This window comes from Protopterus annectens, chromosome 9.part0 (genome assembly GCF_019279795.1).
Source record: "Protopterus annectens isolate FY-2018-M chromosome 9.part0, PAN1.0, whole genome shotgun sequence".
Taxonomy (NCBI): domain Eukaryota; kingdom Metazoa; phylum Chordata; order Ceratodontiformes; family Protopteridae; genus Protopterus; species Protopterus annectens.
Window position 1 is genome coordinate 1791884999 of NC_056743.1, and position 15171 is coordinate 1791900169.

At 42.6% G+C, this 15171-nt stretch overlaps 1 protein-coding gene across 2 annotated transcripts in view; it reads right to left on the reverse strand.

Moving 5' to 3' along the window:
* Positions 1-15171, reverse strand: part of LOC122812269 (nuclear factor 1 X-type-like) — a 2275854-nt gene that overhangs the window by 972552 nt on the left and 1288131 nt on the right. For both annotated transcript variants that reach the window (XM_044084667.1, XM_044084666.1), the window contains exon 5: positions 3230-3366. In XM_044084667.1, coding sequence (XP_043940602.1) covers positions 3230-3366 — 137 coding nt within the window. The remainder of the gene's footprint in view (positions 1-3229; positions 3367-15171) is intronic.

The window sequence follows — 15171 nt, forward strand, 5'->3', positions numbered from 1 at the left end:
GTCTCGCACCGAGTCAGGGTTTCTTTCACTTGAGGACCAAAAAGAGATGATCCATCAAAAGGGGAGTTCGTGAAAGACGTCTTGAAAGGTTCCGCAAAGTTGCATAGCCGCATCCAGGCGCCTCGTAAGGCTACCCCTGTCCCTGCGGCTCTGCTCGCTCCATCGGCCGCATAAGAGAGGAGGCGCATGGAGGAGTTGGAAATGGAATTAAGGATAGCCAGCTGCGTGTTCATTTTCTCTTGGAAACCCGCAGCAGTAGGGTCCTTCAACATTTCACTCGCTTCCTTGACCAAGTCCCTTTGAAGGTGAGTGAAATGGCACAGGTAATTCAGCGAACGCATGGTAAATGTCGCTGAGGAAAACATCCGCTTCCCGTACCTGTCCATGGACCTAGATTCCTTGTTAGGTGGATGGACAGGCACTGAAGGATCAGCCAATTCCTTCTTTGTGGCGGCAGCTACCACCATAGCATCCACAGAAACTCCTTTCGATAAAAATTGCTTGTCTGATGGAGCTGTGATGAATTTGGAGGGTCTCCTGGGAGTGGGGTCCACTGAATCAGGAGCCGCCCATGCCTTCTTAGCTACCACCTGCATGAGGGGGTCGAAGGGGGGGGCACACCCAGGAGGTGGAAGGACGAGAGCCAAACGCCTCAAGATACACAGATTCGTCCTCCGAAGGGTTGAGGGCTGGCCAATTTCCCCTCTGTTTAAGGATCTCCAGAATGTCTGCAAAAGAGACATCTTCAGAAGGGGAACGGGGAACCCTCAGAATCATCCAGATCTGTGTCCGATGTGATAGACTCAGGTGAGTCAATGTGTTTCCTCTTGCACTTCCTCTTCCGAGGGGGCTCTTCTGCCAAAACAGGAGAGGCCTCGGAAGAGGATGAAATCCCCAAAGGGGGCTCCTGAGGAGCTGGCTCTCTGCGGTCCGGGATGAGGGAGTGAGTCGACTTACCCTGAGGCAGCATAGAAGGAGGGGCTGACGGAGCCGACTGTGGAGTAGAGCCAGGCTCTAACACACTCCGCATGACCTCGAAAGCACCCCTGTCAGGCAGAGCCAGAGGTCCCCGCTCCGAGGAGCTAAGGACCGCCCTCGGCACCGACAGTGATGGCTCCGAAGCCGATGTCGGAGCCGAATTCACCAGCGCCGAAGCACCGAGAGGGAGAGGGGGGTCGGACAAGGGTCCGATGCCACTCACCCCCTCGGAGCCGACGAGGGAAGTCCGGCGCCGAGATTCCTCCATGGAAGAAAACGGAGCCGGCGACGGCCGAAGACAATTGTCTCGGCCCGGCGACCACAGTCTCGGTTCCGACGACCCGGCTCCGAACTCAAAAGAGTCGAAGGAGGAAAAAGTTGATGGACCAGGGCAGGCACCGACTGATGAGTCGGGCTCTGAAGCATCTGGGCTAGTGCCTCGGACTTAAGTAGTCGACTCACCACCCTCTGAAGGTCATGATCGGAAAGCCTCGATGACCTAGAGGAATGAGACCTTTGGCTCCGTTCAGACAGCAGGGAGATCCTGGAGCCGAATGAACGGAGCCAAGAGAAGGTGACCTAGACCTCTTCCTGGTTGTTGGCTCCGAAGATCTTGTCGGAGCCGACACGGGTACCTCGATAACCTCGGCTCCAGCCGGAGCCGAGGAAGCCACAGAAACTGTGGACTGAGTCTTATCGGCTCCAGCCGGAGCCGATAAAGGCAAAGGTTGAACAACCTGAGGTCTCGGCTCAGAAGCCGGAGCCGAAGACCTCGAAGCCTTAGAGGGCTTCCCTGTTGAGACAGACAGGGAATCCTCAGGCTTCAACAAGCCTCTCAGAATTAGCTTGTTTTTTCTTTCCTGCAGGACCCTGGGGCTGAAGCCATGGCAAACAGCACAGGAGTCCTGCAGGTGCAAAGGCCCCAGACAATAGACACAAGAAGTGTGAGCGTCTGTCAGAGACATTTTCTGACAGCACGCATCACACTTCTTGAACTGAGACCTTTGCTTCTTTTGACATAGCCTAACTGGTGAACACAAACACACACTCAAACACACCAGTTATACCCTGTCAGAATAACAATTTTAGTAAAGATACTAAAAAATAAAGTACAACAAACTGTAGTTAATTATAGTAAACTACACAAACACTCCCTAGGGAAGAGAAGGCCTAAGGCCCAAGGGAAGAACCAAAGGTTCTTTTAAACAAGAAACGGGAAATTTAGGGTCGGGGATAAAGTTCTATGAACTATACTAATTTAAGAAGAATTAAACTGAAAAAGGGGGAAAAAGAGTAACTTTTAATAGAAAAAGCTAAAACTCACCAGGAACCGGTAGAAGCAACCAACCTCGAAGCTGTAGCGGCAAACGAGATCTGAGGTAACTCTCGCCTAGCATTGTGGGATATAAGGGGAGCCTCGAGCCGGTGGAACCAACTCTCGAGCTTTTAGAGTGGCCGAGTCGGAGCCGAGGTCGGCTCCGAACCCATCCAGCAAGAATGAAGGCGAGATAGACAACTTAACATTACTGCATTTAGCTTAATTAACCATCCCGTCCTTCTGAAGAAATGCCATTTATACAAGTGACATCTGAGGATAAAATGAAGGAAGGCAGCCTATTGACTTCTCATTGCTGCCCCTGACCTGACAATATCAGCATGTAGTAAATGTTTGTGTTTGTATGGAGTTTTAGAAATAATAACATTCTGAAATCTTCATTTATTTTTTCCTACTTATTTTATAGGCCCACATTAATCACAGGTAGAAATTGTGCCCGAAGACATCTATCTGCCAGTTACTTGCATAGACTCCTGACCTGTCTCCAAAGTTAGACTTTGAAGAAAATGCCTCCCAGCATGCCAAGACTCATATTAGGGTGACATATAATAGAAATAAAGAGTAGCAGGATACAAGGTATTTTGCCTTGAACAATGGATGAGTTTTCTCTATATGTGGTAAGTCAGTGACAGGAACATCAGTAAAATTAAAAGCATATATTAATGATGGCTCATGGTCTGTGTTTTGCACCAGTAACTTTACTCCCCATTGGTGGTGCATTCCTACCTATTATCTCATGTTCCAACACTACAACAAAGTGGGCAGAGAAAGGGCTCATGGGATGAATAGTTGCTACCTACCACTGTTGATGGGCACCTAAATTATAAAAAATATAAAGTAAGACAGTTACAGATGCACATTATAAGGAATACTTAAAAATTAGCAAAAAGTTAAAAAAAACTAAGAAAAGATTACCTGCATTAACATCATTTGGCCAACCACTGGACTGGCTGCTACCAGGTGCTGGGGAACGTCCCGTCCCAGGGTAAAATACATCATCTACTGGACTTTCCAGTTCACTGTCATCTATTGATTTGGGACGTTTATTAGAACTGCAGGGAAAATGAATACAATGGAAAATAAAATAAAAACAGGTTAGATGCCACTTTTGTCACAATGCTAGTCATCTGACCAGAAAGAAAGAAAAAAATATATCTGCATTTAAGATGACAGAGGGCAGTTTTCTTACATTATTATTTTTCTTTCATCCTATTAAAGATACCACACAATTAAACTGATAATATTTTTACTGCTGTCTTATCCACTTTCTTTTTCCTTATAATCAGCAAATGATGCTAAAAAAAGCAGTTTATAAGTAATGACACTAGTATCCAAAGAAGAAATCCAGAGGCAACACCATAAACAGCGAAGGAGGCTTTATTAACATAAAAACAAGACCAAATATGAACAAGTGAGCACTTTCGCATTCCTTAAAATGCTTCTTCAGACTTAAACATTGTATTCCAGAAAACATCAGTTTAAATACATCTTAGTGTTTCATTGATTAATTGTTCAGCCAATCACAAGACAGTGTAAGTTTCAACTAACTAATGCTCATTACATGAAATGTTTCTACTAATTAAAGCCAATCTAACTGCCTGTATATAGCAACTCCATAACTAAACAAGCCCTATGTAAAACATATGAACAATTCAAAAATCTATTATAGTGATATGAAAACATGTATCTATAAAAAAATTAATATACAATTAATATGAAAGTTAAAAAACATTTATCACCATTGCCTCTGGATTTCTTCTTTGGATTGACTGCATATTATCGCTGAGGCACTTTACCCGGAGGACTGAGTTTTTTCAACTACTTTTTACTGTTTGTGTGCTTGCAGTCTGAAGGGACATGGCAGAAGGGTCTGATGCCAATGGCAAGGAAGATAATCTTTTTCAACGCCTATTAAGAACAGAGCGCAATCCTCTGCTACAAATCACTAGAACTGATTTATGCAGCACTGGAGAGGATACTGTTAACCATGAAATGAATATTGTGGTTATACAGACAAAAAGAAAACTTGAGAACAAACTTGCTAAACTAAAGAACATTCAATGGCAAAGAAAACACACGGAAGCCTGCCTTAGTTTCAAAGTTATACCAAGGGGGCTACGGGTTTTAAAAATGCCCACTTTGTTACTACTTTTCCTAATCTGCTAGCCAAATGGCAGAAGTTAAATCTAGACACCAGCTTCGGATATATAAGGTTAATTGAACAGTACACTTTGATTGAAATGAGTCTCACTGCTGAAATGACTGAGATAAGGAACGAACTTCTTAGCCATTTATCTCAGCAAGAAGTTATAGACTTTGACAGAGAATTGGGGACAAATCTCGCTTTTTTATAAAATAAGCTACTAAAAGGAAAAAAGAAGAAGCTTGAGTGAGATATAATAGACTTTCACAAGGGTAATGTATTCTCTTGGCCCAGGGAGACAATGAGGAATGAAGAACACGCACGTCCAGCTTCAACAGACCAATCAGGAGCGATGCACACTCTAGCGACACCCATTACTACAGTTAATGAGAATGTGAGCCCAGAAGAGAGTCAGGAAGAGCCGAGAGAAGACACTGTGATACGGAGCAGCAATAGCAACACCTTAATATAAAAATCAACTGAAAAACTGGCCAACATATTTGGTTTTTCAACAAACATAGACGTGAGAAAGAAGGATAAGTAGAATGAAGTGCACCCTTCTACATCGACAGCTGAACCTGTATTTCACCCTTTTCCCCTGACCATTCGAGTAATGCAGAAGCAGGCATGGACTTCATCACACAAAATGAGGAAGCGCAAATCTGACAAAGTTCTGAGACCTGTAAGTCGGACTTGATTTTTTAATATATCTAAATATGCTTTAAATAATTCAGAGAGATCTGTTAAATAAGGGACTCTCTTTTATCCCATTCAAGCATGTGAGTGTTACTGATTTAATAATAGATATTAAACTTTTTGTAAGAAATGTTGGCCTTAAACTAATGTATGGCAATAGAGAAAGTACAACAGCAGTGAATTTTAGAAAATCATCCACATTCATACCCCCCACTAACCCACTACTGGAAGCTTTTGAGAAAGCCTGTGAGAAGGAGCTGTTGGAGGTTTTTGAAGTTAACAAAAATGAAGTTAGAAATGAGTTTTATAACACGAATAGTAAGGAACTGAAAGCTCTGAATGATCTACAGAATACTAATGACATAATAATTAGGCCAGCCGACAAAGGTAGAGCCATTGTAGTTCTAAATAGAGATTATTATGATATGAGAATGAATAGCATGTTAAATGATACAGAAACTTATCAGTGTTTGACCAAATATCAATTAAATAAGATAATTAGAGAGGTACATGGTGAGTTATATGATTTGTTAATGAGGAATATAATAGATACAGATTTATATTAATATTTCTTGATAGAGACACCCAACTGTCCCCACCTTTAGAGGGTTACCTAAGATACACAAGGATGGACAAAACCCACCTATGAGACCAATAGTATCAAGTAAAGGCTGGCTTACTGAAACTATGTCAATATATGTTGAAAAACAGTTAAGACCGATAGTAGAACAAACAGACTCCATTATCAGAGATACCAAACAGTTCATGGAAACTTTTTCCACCTATGTATACACAGGAAAAAAGAAGTTATGTATCTACCATAACGTTTCATGTTAGTTGTCTTCATCTCGCCTTCTTTCTTGCTGGTTGGGATCGGAGCTGATCCTCGTCTCCGACTCAGCCATCTTCTATAGCATGAGAGCTGTTTACTGGCTCGAGGCTACCCCTTATCCCATGATGCCTAGCGATAGTTACCCAGATCTTGTTTGAAATAGCTAACTCCAGACATAGCCAGAGAATAAACCTGTCCAAATAAAAAGGTTGAGCATGCCTGTCATATTCTCTAAGTCGGTAGAGGAAACAATCCAGAGAACACTCAGCCAGTGAAATCAGAACTCCCCTCGGTCCAAATAGGACAGGGGGATGGAGGGTGGAACACAAGAAAGAAGGCGAGATGAAGACAACTAACATGGAATGTTATGGTAGGTACATAACTTCTTTATCTTAAGTTGTTTATCTCGCCTTCGTTCTTGCTGGTTGGGACAGCATCCCTAGCACCTATATTCCTGGGCAGCTCATTGGAACAGACTCTTCAGAACAGTGGAACCAAAGGTAGCTCTGCTCCTGGAGACCATATCTAGCTTGTAATGAGAAATAAAGGTATGAGGATTTGCCCACGTAGCAGCTGCACAGATAGAATCCAAGGGCAACCTAGATTGGAAGGCTACGGAGGTGGCCAAGGCCTTAGTATAATGACCTTTTCGTTTAATAGGTAACTCTTTGTTTCTTAATTGCTAAATGAAAGTAATAGTGTGAGACAACCACCTGGATAAGGTCACCTTGGAAACTGGGAGACCTTGTTTGTCTAGAGCATAAGAAAGGAATAGTTGGTCTGACTTCCTTATCTCCTTAGTCCTGTGCAGGTAAAAACGCAATTGTCTATGAATGTCCAATTGGTATAATTTGTACTCTGCCTTGTTGGTCTGGTTAGGGAAAAACACAGGAAGGTCTATAGATTGGTTCAAATTATTTTCTGAGCAGACTTTCGGAAGAAACGAAGGATTAGTCCTAACAGCAACCCTGTCCTTATGAAAAACCACATAGTGCCTGAAGTTCAGAGACGCGTCTGGCTGAAGTAATGGCTACCAGAAAGAGTGTCTTCCAAGATAGAAACTTAATGGAACAGGACACTGTTGGTTCAAAAGGGGGCAGAGTTAAGGAAGTTAGTACCAAATTAAGGTCCCAAGGAAAAGGGGGATCTCTCACTGGAGGCCTAAGGAGAATGGTCCCTCTCAAAAAGGCTTTACAGAGCTTATGAGACATAATGATTGAATTTGATAAACCAACGTGAAAGTTAGAAATGGCCGCTAATTGAACCCTAATTGTAGCAGAAGTGGACCCAGAATGAAAAAGTTGTGCTAGGAATTCCAGAATTTCGTGGACTGGGGCTGAAAAGCGATCTATGTTCCTAGCCTCTGCCCAACAAGAAAAATGTTTCCATTTACTAGCATAAGTTTTTCTGGTTGTGGACTTGTGAGAGGAGACAATAATGTCACATACATCCGGGGAAATGCTGGGAAGCCTGGCTAAGGTAGGAAGTGGAGCAACCAAGCTGTGAGCTGGATAGTTTGGAGGGATTGATGCAACCCGCCTGATTGATGAATCAGTAGGTCTGGAATCGGATCCAGAGTCCAAGGCTGATCGAGAAGGTAATGGTGCAGGAATGGGAACCATATCTATCGAGGCCAGTAGGGGGCAATGAGGATCATTTTGCAACCCAATGATATTGCTTTCATTATGAGTTTTGGAATCAGGGGAAACAGAGGAAATGCATGAAGAAGTCCCTGAGGCCAGTCGTGGACTAGAGCGTCTCTGGGTGAGTGACCTGGAAGTGGAAGAAGGGAGAAGTAGTTGCTGCATTTGCTGTTGAAGGGGGTGGCAAAAAGGTCACAGCAAGGCTGTCCCCATTTGCGGAAAATAAGATTCGCAACTTCCTGATTCAGAGACCACTCATGAGGCATGAGGATAGCTCTGCTGAGCCTGCCCACTATGACATTGGACCTCCCAGGGCCAGGGATGTGCGTCGCAATCAGAAAACGTTGGGAGGAAATCACCCACTGCCACAGTCTGAGTGCTTCTCGACACAGGGGGTAGGATCTGGTTCCGCCCTGCTTGTTGATGTACCACACCACTGACATGTTGTCTTTTTGAATTGCAATGGTCCCAGAAGGAAGAGAGTCCTGAAGGGCTTGCAACGCTAGGAGCACGGCTCTCATTTCTAGGACGTTTATGTGCAGATGGTACTCGTGAGGCTGCCAAGTGCCTTGGACCGTCCTGCCCTGATAATGCCCCCCCCCCACCTTATCAATGAGGCGTCTGTGGTCACTGTGGCTACTGGAGGGGGCTGAATGAAGGGTCTGCCCTGAGTCACTAGTGGGGAGACCATCCACCAGGAAAGGTGCCTTTTGCATACTTCCGTAATCATGATCATGTGAGACACAGGCAGCTGTTGGAAAGACCACTGTGTGAACAGAAGCCACTGAAGGATCCTCGTGAAAAAGGGCCAGTGGGATTAAAAGAATGGCTGCTGCCATGGAACCCAGAGTTTGAAGGACAAACCTGACTTGGATTCTTTTGCTCTGCATTAAAATTTGTACTTGCTGACAAATTGTAGACACCCTGTCTGGCGGTAGCCTTGCGAACATGTTCCTTGTGTTTAAGTCTGCTCCTATGTAGGTGATAGATTGACAGGGCAACAAGGCAGATTTTTCGAAGTTTATTGTAATGCCTAGCTGGGAGCAGATTGTGATTGTGTAGTCCCTGGCATGTAGAAGTTGATGACTGGTAGTAGTAGTGAGGAGCCAGTCATCTAGATATGGAAACACCTGGAATCCTCGACGTCTCAGGTGAGCGGTGACCACTGCCATACATTTGGTGAACACCCTGGGGGCTGTGGTGAGATCAAAGGGCAGAGCTCTGAACTGGTAATGACTGGCTCCCAGCCGGAAGCGAAGAAATCTCCTGGAGCACCTGTCCATCTTGATATGGTAGTACGCGTCCTGAAGATCTATCGAGCACATCCAATTGTCCTGACCCAGAATGGGTAGAATGGACTGTAGTGTGACCATCCAAAACTTTGTTCTTTGTACAGACCTGTTTAGTCTGCTGAGATCCAGAATTGGTCTCCAGTCCCCTGTCTTTTTTGGTATCAAAAAGAACCTTGAGTAAGTTCTGGATCCGTGCTGGTCTGCCGGGACCTCCTGGATGACTCTTTTTTCTAGCAGTTTTGAAACTTCTATTACTGCTTGGTCCTTCAGATTGGGTGGAACATCTGGAAGGGATTTCCTTGACTGTAAGGGGGATTGACAGAAGGGAATTTTGTAACCTCCGGATATAATGGACCGTACCCATCTGTCTTGCATTAAATTTTGCCAGGCTTCTGGGTACAGTGAAAGTCTTCCCCCGACTGCCTCCAGAGGTGAGCAGCCAGGCAACCCTTCAGGGATGCTGAAAGGGCTTATCAGAGAAACATTCTCTGTTGCCCTGGTTCTGCGGACCCCCTCTGCCACGAGGGCAGCGTCTGCTGTTATTGTTTCCCCCTCTGCCCCTGGAGGAAAAATCGCTACATGTGTCAGGCAAGGCTCCTTGGGATTTACGGAACCACATTTTGCCACTCTTCTGACCTTTGGGGTATGGTCTAGAAGGAGTGGAAAAATGGACTCCCACGGCAGAGAGAGTCTTGCCTTCTTGCTCACACCTAGTCAAACTTTCACCTGTGGTCCAAAAAGAAAGGAACCATCAAAGAAGGTGTTGGTGAATGATGCTTGAAAGGGTTCCGCAAAATTACACAGCCGCATCCATGTATGCCTCCTAAGGGCCACACCCGTACCTGTGGCTCTACTCGCACCATCGGCTGCATAGGAAATGAGCCTCATGGAGGAGTTGGCTACAGAATTAAGAGTCACCAGCTCGAAAGCTACTTTAGCTTGAGCCCCCTTAGCTGATGGATCTTGAAGGGTATCTCCGAGCTCTTTAAGGAGATCCCTCTGAAGGCAGGTAAAATGGCATAAGTAGTTCAGTGACCTCATAGAGAAGGTCGCTGAAGCAAACATTCGCTTCCTGTATCTGTCCATAGTCCTAGACTCCTTGTTAGGAAGATGGACAGATGAAAAGGTCTCCACTAGCTCTTTTTTGGTGGCTGCTGCTACCACCATGGCATCAACAGGGACACCTTTGGTAAGGAACTGCTTATCATGGGGTGCTGTGATGAACTTGCCAGGTTTCCTCGGAGTTGGTTCCACTGTATCCGGAGCTGACCAAGCCTTTCGAGCCACCATTGCCATAAGTGGATCGAAAGGTATAGAAACCCAGGAGGTGGAAGGTCGGGAACCGAACACATCCAGAAATACAGACTCATCCTCGGTAGGGGCTAGGGGATTCCAGTTCCCCCTCTGCTTAAGCATTTCTAGGATGTCCGAGAAGGAAACACCTTCAGAGGGGGATCTCGGGGACCCCTTCGAATCATCTAAGTCTGTATCAGAAGTGACAGACTCAGGGGAGTCAATGTGCTTCCTCTTGCACTTTTTCTTATGAGGGGGCTCCTCTGAATGATCAGGGGAGGCCTTGGAAGAAGAGGAAACACCCAATGGGTGCCGTGGAGCACCGGTTCCCTATGCTTGGGGTCTGGAGGAGGAGCAGAGGTTGGCACATGCACTACAGGGGATGGAGCCGATGGGGCCGATAGTGGAGCTGACTCAGTGGCCAGCACACTCCTCATGACATCGAAGGTGTCCCTGCCACGATGCAGAGAAAGTTCCGGTTCCGAGGAAATTGGAATTTTTCTCCGCACCAAGGGAGACGGCTCCGAGGCTGAAGTAGAAGCCGAGCTCACCTGCGCCGAAGCTCCGAGAGGGAGAACGGGGTCGAACAAGGGTCTGATGCCACTCGCCCCCTCGGAGCCGACGAGGGAGCCCCGGCGCCCAGATCCCTCGATGGATGGCACCATCAAGGGTATCGAAGCTGACGACAGAACCGAAGGAGATAGCGTTATCGGAGCCGACGGTTCCACTACTCGAACCCCAACTAACTCCGTCTCCGAACTCAATGGAGTCGGAGGAGGAATATCTATAGAAGTGGACAGAGCTGACACCTGTTGAGAGGGCTGGACAACATCTTGTTAAGTGCCTGCGACTTTAGCAACCTACTGACCACTCTCTCCACATCGTGATCCGACAGCCTAGAGGACCGAGAGGAGTGAGAAGATCTGTGACTATGCTCGCTCTGAAGCAGGGGAGACCGAGTAGCCGAATGAATCGATTCCAAAGAAGGGGACCTTTGTCTCTTGTGGCTCTGCGAAGGCTCCGAAGATTGTGATGGAGCCAACAGGGAGATAATCTTATCGGTGCCAGCCGGAACCAAAGTAGAAAGTGGAGTCTGAACCAAGGACGGCTCCGAACTTGGAGCCAACGGCTTGGAAGATTTAGGGGATTTCACAGGCTGAGTCTTGGCCGGTGAATCCTGGGACTTTAAAAGACCCCTAAAAATAAGCTGATTCTTATGCTCCTGCAGAACTCTTGGGCTAAATGCATGGCAGATAGAACAAGAGTCCTGCAGGTGCACGGCACCTAAACAATACACGCAAGAAGTGTGCCCATCTGTCAGAGACATTTTCTGACAGCATGAGTCACACTTCTTGAACCCAGAGACTTTGGATTCTTTTAACATCCTGAAAAAAGAACACTAGAAATACCACAACAAAAACTATCAAGCAAATACAGTCTACAAAAAACACACTATACTAGCAGACAAAAACTAAAGGGGTTTTTTTTTTAGATAGGAAAGCCTCTAACTTAAATGGCTAGCCTATGAAAGAAAGGTAGAAGGAAAGCCTCTAACCTAAACGGCTAACCTGACAAGAAGAGGATGGGGGGGAGGGGGAGAACTCTCTAAGTTAAATGAGTTCTACAAGGAAGGAGAGGAAAGCTACAATAAAACACTAGCTAACAGAAAAAACAAGACTAAAAGTTAACAATAAACCAGAAAGAGGACTATTGCTAAGGTAAGAAAGTTCTATAAAAAACTTTATACGAGCCTGAGCCAGAAAAACGACACCTTGCAGCTGAAGCGGCAAACGAGATCTGGATAGCTATCGCTAGGCATCATGGGATAAAGGGTAGCCTCGAGCCAGTAAACAGCTCTCGAGCTATAGAAGATCCCAACCAGCAAGAACGAAGGCGAGATAGACAACTTAACATCAATATTTACACATACATTTTGGTAACATTAGATGTGACATTTTTGTTTACAGCAATTCCGAATAATATAGGTATGGAATATGTAAGACTATTTTTGATAAATAAAGGAATGTCTAGGGAATTAGTTATGAGGGTTATGATGCTTACAGAAGTGATACTAAATAGAAATGTTTTCATATCTTGTGATAAGTATTATTTACAAGTTAATGGTGTGGTAATGGGTATGCCCTGCGCCAATTCTTACATCAATATAGTAATGGCGTATTGGGAATACACATATGTCATTAACAACTTATTATTTAAAGACAACATTAGGTATTATAAATGTTTCATTGATGACGTTTTTCTTGTATGTTAAGGTAGTTTAGACACATTACAAGAGTTTATGGATTACATTAATGGCACTACAAATTTTCTATCATTCACAGCCAATTGGTCTATTGACAAGATAGAATTTTTAGATGTATTAGTTAGTAATGATCTGAATGGTATACAGACTACAATGTACAGTAAAAACTGTAGGAAAAACACCCTCTTACACCATAGTAGCATGCATCCACCACCACATATATATAATAGTCAGGCATTAAGAGCCTCCAGATTAACCAGCCAGGACTCTATGTTCAATGAAACACTTGATACCTTGAGGAATGAATTCAAGGAAAGTGGCTATAAGACTGAAGAATGTGATGAGTTATTTGAGAATGTGCTGAAAAATTGCTTGAAACCACCACGAAATAGATCAAAAATCATTTATTAATAAAACAGGAACGAGCGCTTTCACGCAATAAAATTGCGCTTCTTCAGGTTACAAATTACACAAGATTATGACTATCTTATATAGTAAAGCATTAATTTCAATTATTCAATTAAGTTAGAAATAAATCAGTACATAATTAAGAAAGATTCATCAAAGTTCAACATTAACCAGGCTAAATTTCAACCAAAAACCTGGGTATATCATTCAAAACATTTATATTCCTAGTGGCTTTTCATAAACTAGAACCTCATGGGCAAGCTATCATCAAAAAGTACGCATAACATCCATAATTAGTATCAATGTATTTCATTAATCATTCTTGAGGAAGCCATGCCCATATTTGGAAAAAGCTCATTCAGAGTATAACATTATTTTGAGTTAACATTTTCATGTCAGCAAAACGAAGACAGAGTAGATATTTCTTACTATTTGTGCTAATAAATGCATAGTTATAATGCCATGTGTTATCATAGCTTTATAGCACAAAATAGAGTATAATAATCATAGTCAAATTATCGTAAAAGAAATAAGCAACATCCATAATTGATGTGAATGTAATTCGTGAATCATTCTTAAGGAAGTCTTGCCCGTATATGGAAAACAGCTGATTCAGAGCATTTCATTGTTGTGAAACGCGCTTTCAAATCAACAGAAAGCAAAGTAAGGCAAAATAAAATAAAATAAATGTTTTCTAATTTTTATACTAACAGGCGCCTAGTGATAATGCTATATGTCACAAAGGCATAGATGCATGAAATATGACATAATGGTCATGATTACATTAAATATTCTTTGCATCAACCACGTAAAATAAAAATGAAAACGACAAATGTAAAACAACTAAACTAAAACTAAAACTAGAACTAAAACATATGAGAAACCTGTAGGTTCTGCTTCATCTCATATGGACCCTATCATTAAAGAAAATCTATAATAATACAATAATAATGATTCAAAATTCACTTACATGTATTTAATAGATCAAAGCAGACATCTACTATAAGAAATAAAAATATATATTGTAAATAAATAATCAAATAAATATCAATTTAGATGTAAGAATTCAATATTATAAAATATAATACTATATGTAAAGTGCTTAAATATCATTAATGTCAAGTAAGCACAACTATGGTAAATAATTATGATCAGAAAGGGGATGGCAAACAATTTAAGAAAACTAAAAAACTATATTTACAGTCAAAACGACTGAATTAAGAAAAACTAAAATAGTTGTATAAAAATATACAAACATTTAAAATTTTAAATTGCACAAAAATATACATTAGCATCTATTAAAATCAATATCAAGCTAAGAGCCAAAATCATACAATAATTAATTCCTAGATAGTTCCGTATACAATGGAACACCTGAATGTACTGGCAAACATACCAAGATAATGAACATACTGTAGACAAGGCATATCATTGTTGCTAAAATATCAACTAATATCAACAATAGATGTTTATGGGACATAGATTACAATCACCAAGCAAGGAGTGCGAAGCACACAAAAACTTAACTATAATAGGCAGCCTAGAACAAAGCAGAAGATCTTCATAGAGAAATCTTACTTATGAATTGTGCGCAATATAATACATTATTTACTCATTTAAAGATATAGAGCAACAAGATAGTAAATCAAGTGGGACCTAGCAAGGCTGGTCGGATATTGACCACCGTATTTAAGCCAGGTGGTATGTGGGCTTTCAATCTTAGAATCCATCTAAGTTCAAAGGTTTCCAAGGTGTTCATGTGGTCACCTTCCCTTCTATTTGGATCTATTATTTGTAAAACCTGGAACACAAAACTATGTTTAGGATGGATATTACAATGCATAGCCAATGCATTGGTAGAGCTGTTTCTTCTTATATCATAGACGTGGTTATATATCCGGTCTCTAAGCCTTCGCGAAGTCAATCCCACATAATAACTGTCGCAGAGGTTACAAGTAGCTAAATAAATAACATTTCTGGTGTTACAAGTTGCATAAAACGTAAATTTTGTGCTTAATTCAATACCTAAAGCATTGGAACCACACTTCTTAATGATGTATCCACAAAGCGAACATTTTCCACATGGAAAAGTGCCTGTTTTCAATTGAGACCTGACATCAGTAGATGTAATGTCTAGTTTTTCTTTACATAACAACCTTTTTAAATTCATACAATTCGTGTATCTAAAAGCTGGTTTTTCACTAAGTATTTCTGAAACTGTTATATCTGATAACAAGATCTTCCAATTTCCTCTCACTATATTAGTTAAATGCTGCACATCACTAGT